The sequence below is a fragment of the Natrix helvetica genome, assembly GCF_964273705.1.
Source record: "Natrix helvetica genome assembly, chromosome: 4".
In the NCBI taxonomy this organism is placed as follows: domain Eukaryota; kingdom Metazoa; phylum Chordata; class Lepidosauria; order Squamata; family Natricidae; genus Natrix; species Natrix helvetica.
The window spans coordinates 87,197,685-87,224,527 of NC_138550.1; the positions used below are offsets into that span (position 1 = coordinate 87,197,685).

General features: G+C 34.7%; 1 protein-coding gene across 4 annotated transcripts in view; it reads right to left on the reverse strand.

Annotated features, from left to right (window-relative positions):
- CDH10 (cadherin 10) overlaps positions 1-26,843 on the reverse strand; it is a 348,546-nt gene that overhangs the window by 56,105 nt on the left and 265,598 nt on the right. For 2 of the 4 annotated variants that reach the window (XM_081951532.1, XM_081951531.1), the window contains exon 3: positions 1,140-1,434. The exons of the other annotated variants lie outside the window; for them this stretch is intronic. In XM_081951532.1, the coding sequence (XP_081807658.1) occupies positions 1,140-1,434 (295 nt within the window). The remainder of the gene's footprint in view (positions 1-1,139; positions 1,435-26,843) is intronic. 4 annotated transcript variants of the gene reach the window in all.

Here is a 26,843-nt window from a genome sequence, read left to right on the forward strand (position 1 = left end):
TTGTCCAGTTTTGCTTGTGCCCACTTAATAATTCCAGTTGTGTAGCATATCAGAGATATGGTCCAGGTATTGATGGATTTGATGGTGTTTCCACCATTTTGAATTTTGTCTTTAGCATGTTTTTCACTATTTGGATGTACCACTAATCACATTTTTAACTTGTCCATGCTTTTTTTTTTTTAATCCAACTGTAAGATGCCAAGATACTTGTAGGCTTCATCCTGATGGCTCCTGAGGGTTTGGCCATTCTGCATTTCAATTCTAATAGTCCAAGTGGTTTTATTCTTTATTGCTACTGAGGCACATTTTTCTCATCCAAATTCCACTGCTATATCGGTATTAGAAATTCCTGAAGTAATTGTCAATGGCTGAATTTCGATTTCTGGATCTGAGATAGGCAAATCTGTTTGATGGTGTAACAGAAATCATCGCAGAATGGAAGCAGTTCCAAGCAAAACCGCCTTCTGCAATTGACTGATGGGAAATTTGTCAATGCCTATTGTGTCTAAGTGGTGTACCAGTTGTTGTTGTTGTTGTTGTTGTTGTTGTTGTTGTTGTTGTTATTGATTATTGATTATTTGTTCACAACAATGTGAAGTCACAACTGTTAGTTCTTCAGCTGATTTTGGCCTTATATGCATGGAGTTCCAAAAATCCAGGATGTCATTATGTATTGGCACAATAAGCAATGTCCAAGCATTGTCGCCTTTGCAATTCACAGAAGGAAATTTTGTCAATGCACAAGTTTTTTACATGCCATCCAAGGTGTTTTGGTATGGTACCCAGTATACTGATAATTTGGGATCACCACAGCCAGCTTTTGCCACAATCTAATTAATATTTAAGCTATTGATATTCCTTTTTACATTAAATGAACACCACCACACAGGAAAATATTATAACATGCAAGCCAGACAGCTCATTTCTGACTTAAAATTAAAAGAGAAAAAAAAACTTTCATCAAGTTATTTAGAAAATTATATAATTTGATCTCCATATGAAATAATCTTTGCAGAACCTGCCAGTCCTGCTTAATGTAAACAATCTTATTAATGTAAAGCAACCTATATTCCAACTACATAAATTTACAGTAAGATCTACTAACTCATGCTTTTGCCATTTCTGAAGGGTATACTTACCAACCACTGACATTTCAGGAACACTTGCTATATAAACTTCTTCTGGAAATGTTGGCTCATTGTCATTGATGTCATGGATTTTGATGACAAACTCTGATTCAGGTTCCACTGGCTGAAGTGTTCTTCGGTTAATGGCCTGGGCACGCAGGGTATAGTAAGCTTTCTCTTCTCTGTCAATTCTTCTTGTGGCATGAATATCTCCTGTTCTCTCATCAATAACAAAAAGAGTGCCAGCCCCATCTCCTGACAAGATGTATTTGAGTGATCCATCTCCTTTGTCCTGGTCAGAGTGAAGCTAGAGTAGAAAAAAGGGAGAGTAAGCAAAGTTAAAGATACAGGCCTATGTAAACATAATAACAGCAATAATAATAATCCAGTTAATTTAAATCAATTAAATTCCACATGGCTGTAGAAAATATGAACTGACAAAATCTATTCCAATTCACTATACTGTGTTTCAGTATAGCAACAGTAGCAAAAGCATACTTCTCATTACCAGAACGTTCTTAATACCGAGAATAATTTTGATAGCTTAGCTTTGGTGGCAGATTTTAGTTTTTCTACCAACACCTGTTCTGCAGAGCAGAACATTTGTGTCACAAATCTTACAAGAATTTTATGTTAATGCTGACCTTTTCTTTCTTGAAAATGAATTATTAAACATTCACAACCTGCTGTGTTGGTTGTAAATTCTCTAAGCAGATAAAGGACATGACAAGATACATATTAATTAAGAATATCATATTTTCTTGAGCTGGTGGTGCCCTTTAAAAAATCTCAAAGCTTCGTATTTGTTAAAGAAAAAAATATATACAGAGGATCCTCAGAATTTGTTGGTAAACTTCAATCTCCTAATATATTATTTCTGAAATCTAAAAATGTATTAGATATGGAACAAAAGAACTTTAGACAAGGCACGTTTTTGATCTAAGAAAGGATTAGAGACCTTAATTTATTCATCTCTAACAGCTCTGAAGAAGTAAATCTAACTAGTATTAATCTAACTTAATCTAATGGACATTTTTTAAAAGTTTAAGGGTATGTGTCACATTAGTTTTGAGGTTGTCACAGAAACCATATAGGAACAGATGTTTCATAGAAAACCCCAGTTTAAGCTTAGGCATATATCACCTTATTTTCACAGGGTATTCTTCTGTTGCATTTTCTATAAATGGTTTTATTTCTGAGACATTTTTGTTCTTTATTTATACTCTCTCCCCCTCTCTCCCTCTGCCCCCCCTCTCCATACATACGGTACATATATACATGCACAATTACAGCGAAAACAGCACAAGTAATTTAGCATACTTCTTCTGTATCTCATGCTTTATTCAGACTTGGGAAAAAGAAATTGTCAAAATATTGAGGTGGAGCTGACATTGCGACAACACAACATGCGATCTTGGAGCTTCAAGATCGCTGTCGATAACTCTGCTGCTGGATGGTCCTTTTGGACTTAAGCTGTCCCATAGAGACGGTGATAGAGAAGGGCACATCCTGCTGATTTCAGGGACATCACAAAGTCCCTGATTGATCCAGGAGAAGCTCTTTTTTCCGGTGACAGAGAAGCAGCCATTGAAGCTGCTGAAATTGGGACAGCTCCAGAACAGAAGAAAAACTGGAGTGAAAGTGTGTCGAATTGGTGAGATAAATTTTATTATTAGAGAAGACATCACCCCCAAAAACCAAAAGTTATATTAAAATTGAAGACAGAAGAGAGCAAGCGGCCAGATTAAGCCAGAATTAAATTTAGTGTGTTATCTTTTTTATTTTTTTATTTTTACGGATGGAATTTTTGCAAATGTTTCCTACTTTTTAAATTGGATTGGTTAATTTTTCTTCTTCTATTTTTCATTCTTTTTTTCATACTTATGGATTACAAATTTCTTTTTTTTAATGAACACAAACAGACAAAAACAAAAAAAACACCAAACCATCTTCCATTACAGATTGTAGAAAGTGTGATGGTTGGTTACAAAAACTTCTGTGTGTCCCTTCCACAGTCATCACCTAATTCATATGAAATCACATATTTTTAAATCAAGTATGCAGTATTTATATGCATTGGTTGGAAATGGCAAGAGGGGAACATGGAAAGGGGAGATCAACGGATTGGAACTCTATCTCATTCCTCAAAATATAGAAGAAGAAAAGGGAGAAAATTTGACAGAAAAATGAGAGAAATTTTGGCTGAAGGATTGGTGATAACTAAAGGCAAGCTGATGGAAGGAACAGATGGAGGGTCTTGAGTCTTTACAAGATATGCAATGAGCAACAAGTTGCTAAGAGAAGTCCATATAAGACTTACCAAGAAAGCAACCAGAACACTAATACTACAAATGGCAAGATATATAAGATTGCACTACTATTGGAAGGGCACAGGATGATGTAATGAAAGGTTATAATAAAAATTAAGTTAAATTTAGAGTATTATGTATAAAATGGAGTGACAATAGTTATAGTCAAATAAATGAGTAGCAATGATAATAATGCATATATACACCAGATTGATAATATGAAATTTTATACAAATTGTAAGTGAGGACTTTGGAGAGGATGTTTAAAAGCTTTGTTACTAAATATAAACATTTTTTTATATAGAATATGGTATAAAGATGTAATATTATTGGATGACTTTAGGAGGATGTAATGAAACGGCATAATATAGATTCACTTTAAATTTAGAATATTTTATATGAAAGGATGTAATAACAGTTATAGTCAAATGAATGTTTAATAATCATAATTGTTTGCATATATATTGGATTGATGATATGAGAATTTGTGTAAATTGTAAGCGGGGACTATTGCGAGGAAGCACAAAGCTTTGTAACCAATTGACATACTGTATGTAACTGGAAGACGTTTTTTATGCATTGTGTGTGTCTATGTCTGTTTGTTTTATGTTTGTTTAAAAAAATTATATAAAAAAAGAAATTGCCAAAATATTTTTTTCACTTTTGAATTAATTATTTTAAAAAGGAGGTGGGATTGAGATAGGAAGAATAAAATATTTTCCAATTTTCCAATCAGCAAAGATAGTATCCTTAAAGATTATGTTGCCTCTGGCATTACATTAATAGCATATACATATTCCTATCACCTTTAGGAACAAAATTCATTATAACTGACAATATGAAAGGATGCGTGCTGAATAATCATGTCATAGTCAATTTTTCTTTTAACAGTTAAGGATTGACCCAGGTACTAAGGATTGAGAATGTTGGCTGAAACAAACTAGAGATTATGCTGATTCCATTTGTTTTTGTTATTGTTTTTGTTAGTGTGGTTTAAGTCTGTCACTGCCTATTTTTTTCAAGGATCAATCCTTTTAAATTGAAACATTTTTTTTGCAGATATTGCATCATCATAGACATTTCTTTTAAGACATCTATCAAAAGTTCAGTGATTCTCTTTAGCCCCATGTTGGCCTCTATTTGTTTTATGCTTTTGTTCATAAATTCTATTAAGGTAGAACATTTCTTTGTGTTGTGCGCCAAGAGGCCATTTGCTGAGCCCAGATGATCACACCACTCATCCCATCAGAGATCTTTAGCAAATGCAATCAATGATTTCTCTGCAGTATAGGCTGCCATGAAAGCAGACGGAAAAGCATCTGGGTAATCAGCTTTCTCCAGGGCACTCTGAATTTTAAACCTGAATCCCATTGCAACAAATGTTGATTAATCTAGCCATTGCTTGTTGAATACACTACTGCCTTCAGGGCAGACAGAACCATAACTTCATTCAAAGATGAATTCACTGTAGCATGGGCCTGATCATGTGTCACCAACTGGAAGGTCTTAACCAGCCAGGAGGGAAATGGATCAAAAAGATAGGTGGATGGTTAGCGACCCAAAGGAATATTTCCACTTCCTTGGGTATTACAGGATCAAATATTTCCCAGCTAACAGGACAAGGCTGTGGCTTAGCCAACTTAGCCAGACCTGCCCAGAGTCTATGTCTAAGTAAATTTGAACAATGTTATTTATCAGATGCCTAGAACGCTTCTAAGAGCAGCCATGAAGATGTTTTGGTGATATCCCTTCCTCACTCTCTCATAGGTAATGTGTATTTTATAGAGGGCTGAAGGCAAAATAAGAATAGAAAAAAATATTACATTTTGATCTGCTGATACTTAATTATACATCTTGACTCCCAGTCAATCAAATGATACTGTCAAAGTCCTGGCCCAGTATTTGGAGGTTCTGCTATCACTACTATACTGAGAAATATTATACTATGTATCAAGTTGGTAGATTGAAAAAACCTTTATCAATTCAACTTTTCTACAAATTACCCTGTGTGATTTTATGTTTTCTCAGTTATGTCTCTTTCTTCTCCCCTGTTCTCCTTTTTCTTCACCTAACTTAATTCTGATCAGGAAAAGGAGATCAAAAATCCCAGCCCTTATCGCCTGACAAGATATATCTGAGAAGTATATCTTGTCAGGAGGTAGATCTGATATTCTTTTAATTATTACAGAAAGAAAGAGATTTTACACTGCGTACATAAAAAAGAATTGTCTAGGGAAGGGAAAGCTTTCTATACCCAATGTACCCAGGCTATTAACCAAAAAATTACTCCAGTGGTGGAATCTGAATCAGACTTTTGACATCAAAACTCAGGCAGTTGCTCATGCCTTGGTTACATCTTGATTTAACTACTATAATGTAGCCTGCCCTTGAAGACCATTTGCAAGCTACAGCTGGCCTGGAATAATGGGGTGGAGGAAGTGATAGGTGTGTCACAGTATGAGCATGCATTCCTGCTACATCTTAAGTTGTGTTTCTCCTGTCCTTTGGAATGATATGCCCTTGGAGATATGGTATTGCTGCTATTCTTTTGAATGGTTGAAAATTGTTGAAGACCTGATTGTTCTACTTAGCTTTAGGGCAGAATGTTGGGTAGCCAAACTATTTTGGTTTTTGGTTCTGTCTTTGAAGCAGCTTTATTGTTAGATATATATTAGAGCAGAACAGAACAGCACAAAATAGAATAACAGAGTTCGATGGGACCTTGGAGGTCTTCTAGCCCAACCCCTTGCTGAGGCAGGAAAGCCTATACCATTTCAGACAAATAGTTGTCCAATATCTTCCTAAAAACCTCCAGTGTTAGAGCATGCACAACTTCTGGAAGCAAGTTGTTCCACTGATTAATTGTTTTAACTGTCAGCAAATATCTTCTTAGTTCTAGATTGCTTCTCTCCTTGATTAGCTTCCATCCATTGCTTCTTCTCCTGCCCTGAGGTGCTTTGGAAAATAGCTTGTTTCCCTCTTCTTTGTGGCAACCCCTGAGATATTGGAACACTGCTATCATAATAGTTTCTTTTACATATGCATTAATTTTAACTGTAAGTTACCCAGAGTTATTGTGGAGTTAGGTAGCCTTCAGCATGAATGAATGAATGAACCCAGGTGGGCATATCAAGATAATCAATCCACCCTCTGTGTCTACCCTAGTCTCATTTATACATGACATGTCAAGTGCTTTATCCAAGGTATATTTGTGGTTGGGGGAAAAAAAAACATTTTTACAGGCTGATTGACATTTAGGAGGCCAAGACCAAATGACCAAATGATTGGGGCTTAATACTGAAAGACAGAGCCAGTTTTAAGCATAAATACTCCTTCCCCACAAGTAGTCCACCTCCAGATTCCCATCAGATCTCTCTCTGCACTGATATTATTGCTTGCTGTTAACTATCACCAATCATCTTCCTCAAACCTTGTCTACTTTCCTAAGCCCTTGTCATTAGTAGGCATTATCTAACCTCTCCACAGTCAACCATACATCCTGTCAGCAGACAGCTCCCAAGTTGCTTCTTGTTGCAATACTATCATAATTGTCCTACCCAACTCACTATATCCCCATGTCTTCTTTCCTTTGCTGACAATCGAATTTTTCTATGTATGTATGTATGTATGTATGTATGTATGTATGTATGTATGTATGTATGTATGTATTTGTGTTACAACCCCTGGTATGCCCAAATATGGGAGGAAGCTCACTACTCCCTCCTTCTGTCCTTGGGCTCATCACAGAAAACCATCCAGGCAGAAAACCATATTTTTATTTTTAATGTTGCCTTTTTATATTTCTGTTGTATTGTGCTGATAAATAAATAAAGGGAGACTAGTATAGATCCATTTCGAGCTATTTAGCTCTCATCAGCTAGCCATACACTTACTGGGGTTCAAATCCTTTATTTGTACTGACCTCCACAATGTTTCTAAGAGATTAGCTAATGTTTCCTAATTGTATTATCACCAAATTGCAGAAAATGTATTGAAACTAGTAAAACTGTAGCTTTTATTTAAAATGTCTGCTTCAAGAGTAATAGCTGATTTGAGATTTTAAGCAGCAAGTTTGGCTCAAGGTTTATACTTTTGGTCCCCTTAAGGTGCTTTAGTATCATTTATCTTCATGTTTTGCTTCTTTCTTCTAAATCCAAGCATGTCCCAACATAAATCATTGTTAAGTTCATTGCTCCCAAACAGTGAAGAATGACTTAATGAAAAAGGAAGAGATTTATTTAGCAATCACTACTCAAATCACAACTGTTTATTACATTTTCTTCCCACTACCTCTATCAGTGACCATCTATTACAAGTTAAGCCTTAATGAAAACATATTGTTTTGTTGTGTCCTTTTATTGATATATGTCATTATTTCTCTGACATTTTACAATTATGCTAAAACTCATAACACTCCAGCAGTTATTTTAATATAACTGCAATGATAATTGGATATACAGCACAATAATAAAGTTATATAAATACCTCATCTAGTCATGGACACAGCTGTGATTATAGGCAGTGATTGTGATTACAGACAGAAGTAACTATAGCCTTCACACAAACACACATAGTCATATTATTATCCATCTCAGCCACATAGCTAGGTTAAAAAACATAACTGTCTTCATCCATCTATATCAGGGGTGTCAAACTCGCAGCATCATGGCGACATCATGTGATATATTGGGACTTTTTCCCCTTTGCTAAACCGGGTGTGGGCATGGCCAGCGCATGACACATATGGCCCAAGGGCTGCAAGTTTGACAGCACTGATCTATATGATATAAATATTGAAATTCTTTTGGTTCTCCCCCCCCCCACATCAAAGTTGGGTTTTCTATTATTCTCCCAAAATGGATAATGTTCTAGAGATTATTAGATCATCTTAATATCAACAAAAGCCCAATTGATTCCAAACCATCGCCAAAAATATAAATTATTTGGCTCCATTAAGCTCAGCTCATATAATAGTTGGGAGGTTCAAACCAGTAGTGCAATTCAGCCAGTTCTATCCTGTTTGGGTGAACCAATAGCGCTGGTGATCGGAGGCTCCGCCCACCCACCAGGACATTATCACGTCCTGTTTTTGCGCAGAACATTTACGAACCGGTAGTGAAGGTAAGTTGATTTCACCCTGGTTCAAACATTTTAAAATTGATACACTTGATTAGTTATTAATTTTAGAAAGTGGTATTGTTTATTGAAAATGTTAGTTATATATTTTATTGTGGACAATTCATTGCAAGTCACATCTTGTATATTATGTTATATTTCTTAGTATTTCATACTGTATCTAATGTGTGGGAGAAGTACTTTATTTTTAAGTAGCTGTTTTTTAAAGGACTCCCTATTCCATGTCAGCATTTTTTGTGCAGATATGTATATTTAAGACCACAATCTACCCACGTACTATTAATTCAGTTTGACTAGCTTCCAAAGATATAAGAAGGTAATTGTAGTTTTAAAAATTAAGAATAAAATCAGTGAGAAGTTACCACTTTTTAATAGTTACCACTTTAAAATTATTCTCACTATCAAGATCAGTTTTCTCCCACTAACATTTTATTAATGCATCATATATATTTATATGAGTATACTACTTCATATTTTATATATCGTATGTCTAAGAAAATCTGAATGATTTTTTTTTATCTGGTATTTTATTTTATGTCATGAATGAATGCTCATCCTATTTCTATCCTTTCCATTTTGCATTTTTAAATAATTTATTTTTGCCTTTAATTTCTCCCCCAATGGTCATATTGTCTATATTCTCTCTTCAAAATGCATTGTAAGAGTGACAGATATCTCTCACTCCTTGAAAGTTCATCAGAATCCTTCTTCATATTCAAACCACTTCTATTAACCATTATCTATACAAATTACTACATGTCTGAGTAGAACATATGCATTAGAAGGGTAAAATATACATTATGCTTCTCAGGGTGACGTATTTTATTTTTAGTAACATAAAGAAATCTATTAAAATCTTGTATCTTGACCGAAAGTTTATTAACAAGGCAACACTTGTTTTAATCAAGCTGAATGAGTGGAAAGCTGCTTTTTTCACTTGTACAACACAAAATCCTTTGCTATAAATCAAGAAAATAATTTTTTAATTACAGGAATTGGCAATAAATTGGCCCTTGAAATCAGCAATGAGAATAATTTAAGTTCACATTACTAGCACTAACTTAAATAATGATACAACCAGGATTGAAATTCCCCTTTCAATATATGTGCAGGCTCATTCAGCGATTTAGGCTTATATATATTTATTCCCTGGTGAAAATTAAGGAGTCATACAGCTATAATACTAATTATCTTATCTGCATATCAATGTTATTTAATTTGAATTAAACCTGCAGAAACATTGTTGGTAAGAGGTCTGCTAGCATATGCATACTATAAATATATTCACACTATAAAACACTATTAGTATGGATAATATGCAGAACTAATAAGCATACATCAGTTTTGTAGTGAATACGGTTTCTTATACTAAAATGTAGATTAAATCAATAAATTATCACAGATATTTTAAAAGAGATTTTGTGTTGCATTGTTTTTTTGTTGCCTTGTCCTCAGTAATGGCCAAAAGAGCATCAGTAAAAACTGCTATCAGAGTTTTCTGTGATAGCAGAAAAAACCTGCTATCACAATAATATTAATTATCATTATAATAAACTGTATTTTGAGCACTTTAAAGAAAGAAGGATAAATAATAAATATGTAAAGCCCAACCAGAGAAAAACCTAAGCTTTGCATGGAGAAGATTCAATGTTGCCATCTGAAAGAATAGACGGAAAAAAATTCTTGCCTGAAATCTTCCTAAATTCCTGGCACTTTTGAGTCCAACAGTTCCATTGCTAAGCAAGATGGTTGTTGAGTGAGTTTTGCTCTATTTAACTATCTTTCTTTCCATAGTTCTTAAGTGAAGCACTGCAGTTGTTAAATTACTAACATGGCTGTTAAGTGAATCTGGCTTCCCTATTGATTTTGCTTGCAAACTTGATTGCAGGCCCTGGAACACTGCAACTGTCATAAATACATTTCCAGATGCCAAGCGTCCACATTTTGATCATGTGATCTCGGGGATGCTGCAACTATCAGATGTAGGGGAAAGGGTCATATGTCACTTTTTTTCCAGTGCCGTTGTAATTCCAAACAGTCACTGAATGAATGGTTGCAAATTGAGAGCTACCTGAAGCTGGCTCAGTATATAGAAACTTTCTATCTTCTGACTGATAACTTCCAGCATAAACTCATTCCTTTTGTGAGCAGTGGTGGGATTCAAATTTTTTTTTTACTACTGGTTCTGTGGGCATGGCTTTGTGGGCATGGCAGGGGAAGGATACTGCAAAATCCCCATTCCCTCCGCACTCCTGGGGTAAGGTTACTGCAAAATCCCCATTCCTTCCCCACCCCACTAACCTGCTTTCCAGCTCCGTTCTCTTGTTCAGGGCAACAAAAGAAGATCAGCTGGGAGGCAGCGGGGGTGGGGCCAGCCTATTTGCTGGTTCTCCGAACTACTCAACATTTCTGCTACCGATTCTCCAGAACCTGTCAGAACTGGCTGAATACCACATCTGGCTGTGAGTCAGAAACAAATGCAGGGTTGTCCATGAAACTTATGATGAGCTGCAATGCCAGCTTTATCACCAAGTACATGATTCAAAAAATGAAGGTCTTGAATTTTGAGACTTTTCTAAAGCAAAGGTCTCCAACATTTCTGGCTTTGAGGACCTGTAGGGGGAGGGAAAGAGAATAGTTCCATGCAACCAGCAGATGTGTGCACTCAGAGCTCCATTTACACAAGTGATGGGTGCACACATGGGTGCTCCACTTGCATAAATGAAGCTCCGAGTGCGACAGCTGTCATGTCGCTTGCATGGCCCAGTTATGAATAGGCCGCAGCCCGGTACTGATAGGCCACAACCTTGTACTGGGCTGAGACCCAGGGGTTGGAGACCCTTAGTGTAAAGGATAGCCTTATATCTAAACAGACTGAGGAAAACAACTATTGCAAAGTATAGAGAAGCTTTTCTCTAAAATTTATATTTGTGGCTGAGGCCTGCTTTTATGCACATCAACTACTTTATTTTTATTTTTTTGCTTCACCATGATTACTAAGAAAGGTAGGAACAGCTAAAAAACCTTGGATGGCATTTCCCCAGCACTCGCGGGTGGGGGTGGGGAGTAGGTAATGCTTGTTTTTTTAAGAGCAACATGCCTGTATCTTGCTAGGAAAATAATGAAAAACAAATTTTAGGAAAGGATAGTTTGCTCATCATCACTGGTAAGGCTTCTGCAAAATATTAAAAGACAACACTGTAGGCAGTAGCAAGAGAAGGGATGGCAAGAATGTCCTGAATTAACTCCATTTTGGATAAAAATAGAAACAATGTATTAGCAATACCCACTATACTTGCATTGAGGACTTTTTTTTTCTAAAAGTAAGAGCAGCTTAACAATGGAACCAATTGCCTAAAGAGGTTTTGGCTTCCTTTTATTGGATATGTCCATTCATATCCACCCTTCTGTCAGAGATTGTTTAATTGGAATTCGGATTCTGCACATAGGAGGGATTTGGAGTTAGCAGCCTATCGGTTTTGTTCCAACTCTATGTATTATGAGATTGGGGGGGGGGGGGGGACAGACCTCTAAGCATTCTGGAACAAAAGACATGTTTCTTCCTTGGGCCAACAATTATTTATTTACTACTGTATTACCTGGATTTATATGCCTTTCCCATCCAAATAGCATCTAAACCCTATCTTGGATGCTGCCATGCTTCCTTGTATATTTTAGCTGCCATTTCTTTCATGTTCTCCAAAGTGGCCTGTCACAGCTGCTTGGTGCTGATAGCACAGTTCCTGTTTTTGTGAAAACACCCACCTTCTTCTCTTTTAAAAGGAAGGCAAGAGCAATTTTGACATAGACCAAAATCATACTGGGGAAATAAGTCTCTTTCTTTAACAGCTCAAGCTGAAAGTAATTTTTTAGTGAACTGTAGCATATAACAAAGGACTTTTTTTTTGTATATGCAATAATATTCCTTGAAATATCCAGCCAGACTGACTGGAGAATAGAGTTTGTTACCATTGCAGAAATAAACTGCAAGAATTAAATAGCAAACAATCATTAAATAAAAAACATATGATGGGGGACAAGGCAATCCCACTTTAGACTTTGATCTGTAATCACTGAAGACTTTCTATCTACAGTGAGTATCACAAATTATCTTTGCTTGCCATGCAATACAGCCTTATGTACAGGCAGTCCTTGACTTATGACCACAATTGGGCCCAATATCTCTGCTGCTAAGTGAGACATTTGTTAAGTGAATTTTGCCACATTTTACAATCTTTCTTGCCAACATTGTTAAGTGAATTACTGCAGTTGTTAACATAGTAACATGGTTGTTAAATGAATCTGGCTTCCCCGTTGACTTTGCTTGCCTGAAGATCACAAAAGTTGATCACATGACTCTGGGTCATAAATATGAGTCAGTTGCCAAAACACCTGGATTTTGATCACATGACCATGAGGATGCCATAACAATTGTAAGTGTGAAAAATTGTCATAAATCATTTTTTCAGTGCTGTTGTAAATCTGAAAGGTCACTAAATGAAGTATTGTAAGTTGAGGACTACCTTTATTGAGGTAGGGGTATTTTCAGAGAGGATAAATTCTATTAGATAGATAGATAGATAGATAGATAAATAGATAGATAGATAGATGATAGATAGATAGATAGATAGATAGATAGATAGATAGATAGATAGATAGATAGATAGATAGATAGATATTTTAAAAAATTAGCTCATTCTTATTTTTTTTCCAAAAAAAAACCCCAATAGCTTAGAAGAGCAAATCAGCTCCCTTAGAATGTAACTCACATTAAGAATGTAACTCTCATTACTTCTCAACAGGGATAATAGAACTTAAAATTGAACATCTGGAAGCCCAAAATAGCTCATTCATAGCTCATTCATGTTTTAAAATATGTCTTTCTCTTGCCTAATTTTACTCAAATGGCAGTCGGGCCAAATTATAAAAAATGAACATCTGGAAGTCAGAAATAGTTCATTGGTGTTTTAAAAGATGTCTTTTTTCTTACCTAATTGTTCTATTGAAATGGAAATCAGGTGACATTATAACTTTACCATCTCAAATCTTCATGGTAACAACATGTAAGCAGAAGAAAACTGGAGGGCAAAATGTGGCACCCACTGAGATAACTGAAATCCCAGCTATCTTCTTGTGATATTCTTTCTTCAATAATACTCTGAGGGACTACTGACGAACAATCCTGATGTACTACTTAATATCAAGAGACATTTTGGCTCAATATTCTTTGAATAGCAGGAATGTTGATATGGCATAGAGGTGGAGCTCTCACCTCACAATCAGGATGCTGTGAGTTCAATCCTAGGTAGCAGCAGATATTTCTCTTTCTTGGTTAAGAGTAAATATCTACTATGAGCTTTCCGTAGGAATCAGGAAGGGCATCCAGCCAGAAAATGCTCAGCTTCATTCACTCGCCCTGACTACACCCCAATGCAAGGGATTACAGGGCCATTAAAAGGGGGAGGGGAAATTCTTTGAGTAACAGATTCTATTCATCATTTGTTTTATGTTTATTAAAAGTAGAGAAAGAATAAGGACATAATAACATTTATGGAATAATGAATATAAAGTCCAGTACAAAATCATTAAAAAGTTGTTGTCAGGCCTGCAGTTATATTCCTTTTAGAATCTTTGGCCTGCCACACTTTCTCTCTCTCTCTCTTTACTATGCTGTTTCATTAGTGGGCAATTGGGAGGGGGGAATAGTAAGGAGTAGAATTGTGGAATGTGTTGTTATCATTCTAGAAATCAACGTCATTCTTTGTCTCTGCACCTCTGCATCTGATCGGAACTAGATAGGTGGAAATGTCAGCGTGGCAGAGGAAGATTGGACCATGTGATGGATTTATGGGTGTGGGGACAAGATCATGAACTTTCAACTGGGTGGGAATCTGAGGAAGCTTTCAGATTCGGGATTCCACAGTTTGTGCCAACATGTGTATCTTATTAAATTGGAACTTTAAGGATAGCTCTGCCTTAGACTCTGATTTAATTCTGCATGATATTTGGAACGCTGACAGATGTGCCATTTGAGGATCTCTGGGTTCCATTTCTATAGACTTCAGATTAGCAAAAACATTAGTAACATTTTATTCGGAAAAATTGTGAAGTTTTGATATGGTTCTCAAAATTCTTCATTTCTTCATAAAATAGCAATCCCTTTTAAAGAAGTATCATTTTAACATTATTTTATCTATTATTTTGTTCAATCCTCTAGTACTAAAGAGGATTCCAAGAGTTGCTTGTTAAAAGATATTAACTAAAGATACTACTGTTCTATATGTTTTATCAAATGATATCCACAGTCTTGCTAACATTGCATTATTTGACTTGCTTAAAATTGTCTCTATAATGTTGCTGAATAGTGAGCAGTTCTTAGAAGCTACCATGTTAGGAGAGAAAAATACACATTAACCTAAGTAACTAGAATATTAAACACTTACAGTTATAAAGGGGGTCACACAAATTATTATAAGTCTGAAAACAAATTCTAATGACTAAAACTTGCTGTTAAATAACCTGAAAAACAATGGAAAAATTGAAAAAAATTGGAAACTAATACTTTCTTAAACAATACATTTCCTGAGTAAAATAAAAGAGGAAGTGACTGCAAAATAGTGCACAAATTTTCTGAAAATACATGTTTGGAAATATATAAAGCAATACCATGTATGATATATATTATTGGTAACAAAACATTATTTTTACACTATTAATTACCTTAAAAACTAAGATCATTCATCTATAACTATTCTAATAAAAACAAAAGAACAGCAACTATAATAAAATATTAAAGTATGAGAAAGTATTTTTTCAAGCTTTGTTATTTCTGGGCATTACTGTAACTTTTGAGAAGAGTCTCATTTTAAAGTATACTCAGGCATGAAATCCTCTTATCTTAGCTACTGGTTTGGTAGCATGTGCGTGATGATGACAAGGTAGGTGAGTGGAGCCTTGTGCCACCGCCACTACCACTTTGCCCAAACCAGTGTAAAACGTCAGAATACCACATCTTAGTATACTATAGTTGTTTCCAAACTCATCAATTTGCAGTTAGAGACCAATTTATACTGTACACAGAAAAATTATAAAACCCATTACTGTGTTATTAATTTTGGTGGAAAAGACATATTTATTAATGAATGGAATGGAATGGAATGGAATGGAATAGAATAGAATAGAATAGAATAGAATAGAATAGAATAGAATAGAATAGAATAGAATAGAATAGAATAGAATAGAATAGAATAATAGAGTTGGAAGGGACCTTAGAAGTCTTCTAGTCCAACCCCGCTTGTCAGAAAATCCTATACAGAGAAAAGAGAGCTGACGTCATGATGACATGACGTGTGATCTTGGTGTTCCGAGATCGCAGTCGAATTCCTGCCGCTGGATGGTCCTTTCGGACTTAAACCGTCCCGCAGAGATGGTGATTGAGAAGGGCACCTTCTGCTGATCTCAGGGACACTGCAAAGTCCCTGAAAGATCCAGGAATAGCCCTTTTTCCAGCAACAGAAATGCAGCTAATGAAGCTGCTGAAGTTGGGACAGCTCCAGAATGAGAAGAAAGCAGAAAGAGAAAGTGTCGAATTGATGAGGAAATTTTATTATTAGAGAAAGGGACTACCCAAGAAAAAAAAAATAAGTTAAGATTGAAGACAAAAGACTGTAGGTGGTGAGATAGATCTGCATTGAACTTAGTGTGTTATCCAGTTTTTAATTTTTTTTTTCATGGGTGGAACTTTTGCAGGGGCTCCCTAATTTTTAAACTGAATGAATTAATTTTCTTCTTCTTCTCTTTTCACTTTTGCTTATACCTATGGATTAAAATTCTCCTTTTTTATAATGCTTGATTTGATTGATTGGATTGTTTTTGATCTCCATTTAAGGTGTTTTTTTTTTCTTTCTTAAGCTTGGAATATAAAGAAGAAAATAAGAAGAATTATAAAGAGGGTTGTTACAACAGGAGGAAAAGCAGTTACACTGCCACTTAGAAGCTGGATACATTGTTTTTTCTTCTTTCTCTTTGATCACTTGAGATTCAAGTTTCTTTCCGCTTGTTTACTGACAGTGATAGTAGAAAGTGCACTAGTTGTTTATATAGGTGCCCTTTGGAAGTTCTACCACTAGCTATTGGAGAGAAGACAATATTTTGACTTGAAAGATAATAAATGAACCTGTTTGAAGTTTATTAAAATAGCCTTTAACCCTATAGTGGCAGTATCTGCAAAATTGAAAGAATGGCCCAGCAGGAAAAAGAAACTGTAACATTGCAAATGATTATGTTTGAAATTCAAAACCTATTAGTTGTGACAGAGAGAATTGAAAAGAGTTTGGAGAATATGGAATACAAAACAGAAAAACCTGATGGAGAAACTGACGATGTTTACCAAATGAAGAAAATGGAGGACAGAGTTCAAAAGATGGAAGAAAAAATGAGCAAAGAGATAAGAAAACTGTGGATACTGATAACAAAGTGAGCATGGTTGGTAATGGCAAGAGCGGAATATGGAAAGGGGAGATGGATGGATTGGAACTCTACCCTAGACTTCAAAGCACAGAAGAAGAAAAGAGAGAAAAATTGACGGAGATAAGGAGAGAAATCTTGATAGAAGCACTAGAACATTAATGCTACAAATGGCAAGAGATATAAGACCGTACTATTGCTGGAGGGATACAGGTTGATGCAATGAAAATGTATAATAAAAACTAAGCTAAATTTAGTTTACTAGTAGTATGTATAAAATGAAGTGACAATAACTATAGTTACATAATTATTAATAAATTAATAATGATAACAATACATATAGATATATTAGTTTGATAATATGAAATTTTATATAAACAATATACGGAGATTATGAGTGGAGGTTTAAAAGCTTTATTTAGAATATGTTATAAAGATGTATTGTGATTGGATGATTTTAGGATGATTTAATATAATGTTATCATATAATCCTATCTTAGATTTTGAATATTATATATAAAAGGATGTAAAAACAATTATAGTCAAATTAAGGTTGAGCTATAATAATTGTGATATACATGAATATAGGTTAATTTAAAATATGCGATTTGATATGAAAAGCAGGTGGTGACTATGGAAGAGATGCATGGAAATACTGTAACCAACTGACACACTTTCTACAATTTGTAATGGAAGATGGGTTTTTTTTAATTTTTATGCTTGTCCTTGTTTAAAAACAAATAACAATTGTTTTTAAAAAAGAAAATCCTATACCATTTCAGACAAATAGTTATTTAATCTCTTCTTTAAAACAGTGTAGGAGCATTCACAACTTCTGGAGACAAGTTGTTCCATTGATTAATTGTTCTAACTGTCAGGAAATTTCTCCTTACTTCTAAGTTGCTTCTCTCCTTGATTAGTTTCCACTCATTGGTTCTTTGCCTGCCCTCAGGTCTTTGGAGAATAGCTTGACTCCCTCTTCTTTGTAGCATCCCTTGAGATACTGGAACACTGCTATCGTGTCACCCCTAATCCTTATTTTTGTTAAATTAGACATACCCAATTCCAGCAACCATATACCATGTCCTCAGTGAACAATTAGCCTGCTAAATCATATGCTCTCAAGATTCCAATTAAAAATCAAATAATAAAAGTGAGAGAAGACAACTTTTCCACATATCCTTCCAACAGCAAAGAGTGAAATCCTTTATAAGAATAGCCTAGATAAGATCCCATTAGTCCTTACTCACCCCCAAATCCTGTTGTGTTGCCACATCATTATGGGGGAAGTAAGATTCCTGGGAGGGATGAGCAAAACATTGGAAATGTATGCTAAGAGTAATAAAACCACAGCAGGATTACCCAAAGTGTGAAAGTCAACTAGCACTCAAAATTCTACTATTAAGGAAGAACTGAGGATCTTTTGGAGTATCAATGGTGCTTGTGATGTGGCTGGATTAAAATCATTTAATTATTGAAGTTGCCATAATGGAAAAGAAAATTCAAAGACAAAATTAGAGAAGGAAGATAGAATGTCGGCGTTAGTAGATGGATGATTACATATTATATATGAATTACTACCACCTTTAATTATTGGAGTAAAGCTCCATATATTGATGCTTTAAGTATCTATTTAAAACAATATTGATTAGATTCTTAGGCCAATATCTCACAGCTGGTCCACCACACAAAAGCATCAGTGGATAGTGCAATGGTGGCTTCATTAATAATAGGAAGTCCATCACAGAGAGGGACAAAGAGAGAGGGAGAGAGAGGTACATGATTTCTTCATATCTTTGTTTTCAATCGATTTCTGATTCTTGCTATTAGCAATACTAATCTGAAGAAGCAGAATTGAAAGCACTGGAAGAAATGCATCTCAAAATGAAATTAAGCCTCTAACTTAATTTCTCATTTGGAATTGATATTGTTTTTGAACGGGAAATACAAAACAATTATCGTACTTCTCTTCCTGCTAAATACTACTTTTGTTTCTTTTCACATCTTGAAATTTTAATTAAAAGCACAAAGAAAGCTAGTCTTATTTCAATCACATTCAGGGAAAAGCAGTTTTCAGTACAGCTAATGATGAGAGTCATTATTTCTCTTCTCTTCTTTCTTCTATCTACCGATCATCTGACTATCCTGTCTATTATTTCTTATAAATGACTCAAGGCAATTAAGATGCATATACACTTCTTCCTCCTTCTATTTCACCACAACAAAACCAATGTGAGATGGGTTGGGCTGAAAGAGAGTGACTGGACCAAGGTCACACAGTTGCCTTTCTTGCCTAAGGTGAGACCAGAACTCAACAGTCTCCTGGTTTCTAGCCTAGTGACTTCACCACTAGACCAAACTGACCAAATATGCGCAGGACAGATTGCATAAAACATAGATTTATCTTCTAATACTTCACTGGTTCTGCCAGAGCTACAACCATCTGCCACAAAAAGCAACAATCTCACTCTGGCTATGGTTTCTCTGGCTCCAAAGCCAACTGGTTTTTGAGCCAGAAATCTGCTGACTCACTAACAATATTAAACTTGAAACTGGTCCAGGTCTTTATGGGGGATGAGTGACAATAAATATGTTTCTAACTATTGCAAAGGAGTTTGGAAGCTAAACATTTTTTTCCCTTTTTCTTGTATATACGGCACTCTATCTTTTCTCTTTTTCTTAATATTGTTTCATATACTTTTATGTTTATCTTTTATTTTTTAATTTAAATTTTTCTTTAAAAATACGATAAAAAGATTAGTTCAGGTTTAATACTATTAAATCATTATTGTGTTTTATGTTGTGCCATCATTAAAAAGACACAAGAAAGAATGTTCTTCCTGGGTCAGCTCAGAAAGTTCAGATTGCACCTGAAGCTGTTGTTATAGTTCTACAAAGGAATTACTGAATCTGTCATTTGTATTTCTATAACTGTCTGGTTGGGTACAGCAACCAAACAGGACATGTACATAGTTAGGACTACAGAAAAAAATAATAACTGCAACTAACCCATCTTTCATAGAGGAACTGTATATCCTCTATACAGGGTCAGAAGAAGGGCTGAGAAAATATCTATAGACACCTCACATCCTGGACATAAACTGTTTCAACTCCTTTCCTTCGGATGCCGCTACAGGACTTTGCATGCCAAAACAACTAGATACAGATAGTTTTTTTCCCTAATTCCCACAGTCTTACTTCTAAGTATATTTATTCATGTGGTACTGCTGTATTATTATTATCCTTCTCATTTTATCGACTACAACCTCTTATTGGTTTTATTATAATTATTATTACTCTGATGTTTTGCATGTACACTAAGAGCTTCTGCAGTGCAGACAAATTCCTTCTATGTCTAATCACACTTGGCCAAATAAAGTATGTTCTCCTTTGCTTTGCTCTCTGCTCTGCTCTCCCCATTTCATTCCATTAACCAATACAAAAATGTCCTACAGGTTATAAATAATAACAATATTCTGTACTTTTTGATCACGCATATATGGTCAATTATTTTGGGACTTCAGTTTGATTAGATAATTTTGCTTCTACTTCTGATTTTTAAAAAAAATATTTACACAGTGTATGTTGGAGTTACTATTCTTTCCTAGCCACATATTTTGTTTTTAGAAGTCACATCAAGTCATAGATAATTTAATAATTCAGTGGGGCTGGCAAAGGCACCTCAGTGGGAAATACTGATCCATCACAAAAATTAATTTAAAAATGTATATATCATGGCAAATCTAGGAGCCAATTATGGAGGAGGAGGAGGAGGAGGAGGAGGAGGAGGAGGGGGAGGAGGAGGAGGAGGAGGAGGAGGAGGAGGAGGAGGAGGAGGATTTGCCATAAAAGTGTTGAAATAGACTAAACTTTCAGCAATTGTCCCATATTATTTTAAAGGTAGTCTTTTTCTTTGTGAAAAAACGACAACAGACACAAAAATCTGAAGCGTAACAGTGTGGTTCTTATTTTCTGTCATAAGTATAAAATGTTCAGACACTTCTTTTGGCTAATGGACATCTGTGATTTATGTCAGCCAAGCTGAGAAAGGAAAAGACATCTGTTTAACTGAGCAATTTTCTCTCTCCAAATGATCAGCTGTAAAGATGTGGTTTTGTTTTTGTATCTTGCCTCTGATATTTTGCAAACTGTTCTTCAATGAGTCCATTTGTTCTCTTCCCATCAGTAGCATTTCACTTTAGATTAGCTACTAAGCATACCTTCCTCTTTTGAATCTGAATAAATATGTATTATTTCTACAATTTATGATAACTTTATCCTGTAACACTTTTCTCTGCATGCCAGTTTTTCATGGTATTTCTTGTATTTATATCCTACTATCCAAGAGTTTAAGATAGATTTCATGAGGATCTCCCTTCAGTCGTATAAATCTCCTTTTACAAGATATTGGTTGGTGTCATAAAGTATCAAGCAGAAACTATTTGTAAACATTATGATTCATCAAGTTAGTTGCTATAAAAATTATATTAATATGTATAATATTAGAATAGTATGTATAATAATGCGTGTGTGTATTCCAATATGTATGCATACATGTATGCATGCATGTATTCTCTCGGTGCTCATTGGGCATTATTCCTATAATTTATAGACAATATAGTTTAGCTATCAAATTATATATTCTTCCATTGGCAGAGATGACACTATTTATCACTATTATTATTATCTAGTAAAACCTGTAAAGCTCTAGAATATCTAACTTCAAAAACAAAATAGAACCATGAGACAGAAGTATTGAGGTCCGACTGATATATTTAGATACCACATATCACCTAAGAAATAATTTCAGTATTTTTCTCCCTACATTCAAGTCAACTTCCCTGGGGCCCCATTAAAGCAGACAGCTGGTTTGATTCTTTTTGAGAAGGATGGTCTGTATGATCTGGGCCACTTCCAAATTCCTTAATGAATGGGAAAGAGAGACAAAAGTTCTCAGAGAAGATGTTTTTTCTTTCCCCACTTTCTCTCTCATCATCCTAAAGGTTCTATCAGCTGCTTAACATCACCCGGGACACAAGACTTCTTTGATTACAAAACAAAGAATTTATTTCTGACTCCATGTCATGCAAATGAAATGTTAGTCTACATTCTCCTGGGGCACTTAGTAAGTGTAAGAAGCTCATTAATCACACCCACTAAAAATGCATAGCTGTTGAAGCTATGCACAAGTTAGTAGTCACACTGAATAGCTGCTTCAAAGAGAAAATTTCTTGAAGTATTGAATTGAAAATTAGGCAAGTGCTCTTCCTGTATAGGCAAATACTATAAGAAGTCCTGGCCTTGCTGATTTGCTTTTAATATCTCAAAAAAATTCCAATGAAATTTCCGTGAAACCCAGTGTTCGCCCCATTGAAACCTATTTCTCCCAGCAAAATATTCATATAGGAAGTTGGGAATATGGTTCAGGGGTTATTCTAACCTTCATTATTTAAGGAGGAGGAGGAGCTGGTGGTAACTATGGTGAGGAGGAAGGGATTTGCACAAATCCATTTTGTGCAACAATTCCCTGGACTGGGAAGCCCTTATCGGGGTCACTCTTAATCACTTTCTATCTGGTTTACAGATTTTTTTTTAAAAAAAAAACCAAACTCAAATGCACTGATTGGACATTGTATTAATATTCCTATTGAAAAGATTCTTCTCATTTATATTTTTAATATGTGTGGGTAGATTATTTTACATACTAATATATGCTTAGTCAAGATCGTACTAGCATGAAATATGCATTGAAGGTATGTGGCAGTCCCATGATGGCATGATTCATACAGCTTCACTATTTGCAATGACATATCAAAAAAGGTGTCAGCTTTTCGTCACTGTTTTCTTGTTGTCTGGGGATCTTTTGATATCTTTTTATCTCCTGCAAGGCATCTAGGTTGTAATATGACTCAGCTTAGTGTCAACTCACACTCATATGAAATAAGTCACATCTTCCAAATTACTTTGAAAGCAGTGTGAAAAGGTAAGTCTCTTGTGATGAGAAATTTTACACTGCATTTCAATGAGACATTTAAAATCTCACCTTTAATTGATGACATTATCACTCATTATTGTGGTAATTGAAATTGTTTTTGATTCAATATTGAAGATGATAAGAGAATAAATAGTAAAATAGGTAACTGGAAGTGGTAGAACAGGTTTTTTTTTTGTTTCTATCAGTAGTTATAAACAGTGAATCTCATATAAAACAGATCAATATCATACAGCAAAAGGTTAAGCATAGTGCAAAAAGTCTTGTTGTGATCCAAGCCTTAAGGTAGACACTGCATAAACTACTGGCATTGCCTGATATTAATACATATTTTATTCCACAACTATAATTATATGCTTATTAATGGACTTTATTTATATACATTTTATCTTTTAAGGCTTACCTTTTAATTTTTTATTAAACAAGTTTATTTTGAAGATATGGTATTTCACATGTCTACAAACAAACCTTTATTATTTTATTTTATTTTATATTTTATATTATTTTATATTATTTTATATTATTATTTTATATTTATTTTATATTTATTTTATATTATTATATTTTTACATTTTTATATATTATATTATTTTATATTTTATATTTATTTATTTTATTATTTCATTTTATTTTATTATTTTTGCATGGCCACTCATCTTACCAAGTGAGTCTGGCTCATAAAATTTAAAAAATAAAAACAATTAAAATAATACAAACATTAAAATACATCACAGCTGAGAATATTTTAAAAAAATCAATCGTAATGACTTCATGTATGTTCAGCATCCTGTTTTCCATATTCAGGTGTTATATTTTTAGATCTATATTCAAAAAACCTTAGGTATAAAGTCCTTCATAAAATACAACATGTGGGCAGCTCTGACTATCTACAATATACAGTAGTTTGATTGATGTCATACACTGTCCATCTTAGAAAATACATAAAACATCCAACTACACTAACTCTACAATTAAGATTTAATAGTTTCAACTAAGTGGTAGTGAGGATGCAGAATTGCAGGTTAACTCACTGCTTACTGCCAGGAGTTCGATCATGACTGGCTCAAAGTTGACTCAGCCTTCCATCCTTCCAAGATCGGTAAAATGAGGAGCCAGATTGTTGGGGGCAATATGCTGATTCTGTACACCATTTAGAGAGTGCTGTAAAGTATTATGAAGCTGTATATAAATCTAAGTTCTATTTCTATTACTAAGTGGACATCAATATTACATCTGAAAATCAGGACACTGATCAGGACACTATGTAAAAAAAAAGCTTTTTACATAGTATACACTTTAATTCACAATATGTTTAGAAGAACTTTCTCAATATGCTTCTCTTTTTTTAAAGGAAATGAGAAAAGGTATGCTTGATGGTTTCTCAACTTTTTGTTTCCTCTTCTTTATTTCTAGATTATTTTAACCCCTCAGTAATAAAACAATCAACATATCACAAACATCACTAGCAGATATTATGAGAAAACTTCATTAGCTAACACGGTAATGGATTTTTCTTATGCTAGACATTAATGTGGTATTTTGATTGTTTTATTATTCTATCCAGGCAGCAGATAGTTTAATTTAACACAATATATTTTGGCAATGCTTGAGGGAATTCTATGAGATATAAACTATCAATATCTGTTGCAGTGTCTTGGTTTAATATCTAGCAACATCCATTTAATCATTCATGCAGGATACAAAGTATATCTTGCTTGCTTTTATATATTAAAGTAGTTTTATTTCTATTTCTCATTCTTGGCAGGTACTAAAACATTTTCCTTAACTGGGTATATCAATACTAGCTTGTTACATATAATTTTGGAAATTAAAAATCTGCAGGACTATGTGGCTGGCTAGCTCTTTTTCTTCCCCTTGGGAACACATGTACTACATTCAAATTACAAATCACTAGATGCTTTGTCATGTTTTCAGATCAGTTCCTTTTAGAGGATTTGGGACTGAAGGATGAGTCTGGTAATTTATTGCTCAGCCTTATTTCACATTCGTTCTGTCAAATGTTGACATTCAGTGTCATTGTTTATTTTCTCTTTTTCTCTTTAGCATTCATTAAACTAGCAAGACTAGAATCTATTTGCTTATGCCAAATATCATAGCTGAAAAGTTGAAATGTGAAATTTGCATTAGTAAGTTCAGCCAATTTCCACAATCCTTTATCTGGATATAAAATCGTGTCTTAAATGGATACATATACATTTTGCATGTAAAAAGAACATTATCTACTTTTCACTGTATCCAATGGAACTTAAATGGGCTTTGTGGAAGTTGCTGCTACATCTTTTCTGTATCTCATCTTAGAAGAATAGAATAATTTTCATGCTCAAAGGACCACCCCATTAATTTCTGGAATCCAGCAGACAATGTTTGCCTTGTGCATTTAGAATGTAAATTTTATCATTTACTAATATTGTTTTTATTGTCATTAACTTTTTTCTAACTCTCTGTCAACTGCTCCAAGTCAGTGGCAGGTGTACAATTGTAGACACTAATCAGGTATTTGCTCAATCAATCAAATTTATATTCTTCATAGGCCAAGACAAGAGGTTTTTAAAAAAAAAAAATTCCCACTTTTATTATTTTTAGTCACAATAATGGTGAACGAGGAGACTTAGGGCCAGGTAACTGCTTGGTAACTGGTTCACAATTACAGCAGTCACTGCATCTTGTGGTTGCGTGATCACTATTTGTGACCTTCACAATTGGCTTCCATCAAGAAAACTCAAAGGGAAAGCCAGGAGGATGTAGCAAATAGCAACCACATGATGTCACACCTAACAACTATGTAGGATTCTCCTAATTGCAACTGGAATGTCAGTACTGCTGTTGTAAGTCAGTACTGTCATGTCATGTTGAACTTTATGACCATGTTATTCAGAGATGGAATTCCTGGTCCTGATTACCATTGTTTACTGAGGATGATCTCAACTGGACTACAAGAACCACTGAACAAAGAAAAATAATATGCTTCTGAATTGTGGAACTGCAGAAAATTACTAATATTTTTAAATGTGTATTTGCCTAGCTTTGGACATGCTGATATGTATTTGTGAAAACTCAAGCAGTTTTTGACAGACAATCCATTCCATTGTGTCTCACAAAAAGTAAGTGATTGAACAATAACAATAATATACTGTTAAAGAAGAAATGTGGCAACAGCATTTAAGTTTATATATACCCCCCTAGCAATTTACAGCACTCTCTGTGAGGCTTACAATGTCAAAGCATGTGTGTCTTATTGCCCCTTGCAATCTGGGTCCTCATTTTGCCTGCCTCAGAAGGATGGAAGGCTAAGTCAACCTTGAGCCTCATCAGAATCGAACTCCAGGCATGGGCAGAGTTTGCTGGCAATATTGCACTTTAACCACTGCACCACTAGGGCTCTTGTATGTATTAAGTAGATTTAAAAAATAGCTAACATGGGTGGCCCTTTTGGACTGAATTTACTAATAAAAGAAATAGAAGCTGATATTTCCAAAAGAACTGGAAAAGGTAATCCAGCTCTTTTAAAATGTTCATTTTAGTTAACAATCTTAAAATATTTATAGTCTGAATACAGTTTTGAAACAGCAAATGTCAGATGATCTAAGGTACATAATTTCTGATGCTAAAAACAGTACTCAATTTATGTAAACAAGACAGCTAGTATTAATGTCACGAAGGATCATGTCTCACTGTGCAACAGTAAGACATGATTCTTTCCTACATATCTTTACCTTTTCTTATAGGCATTAGTATTTGAGTAATCCTAGGCTGATGAAAAGGATAAGCCAATTGAAAGAACATGGAGCAAAT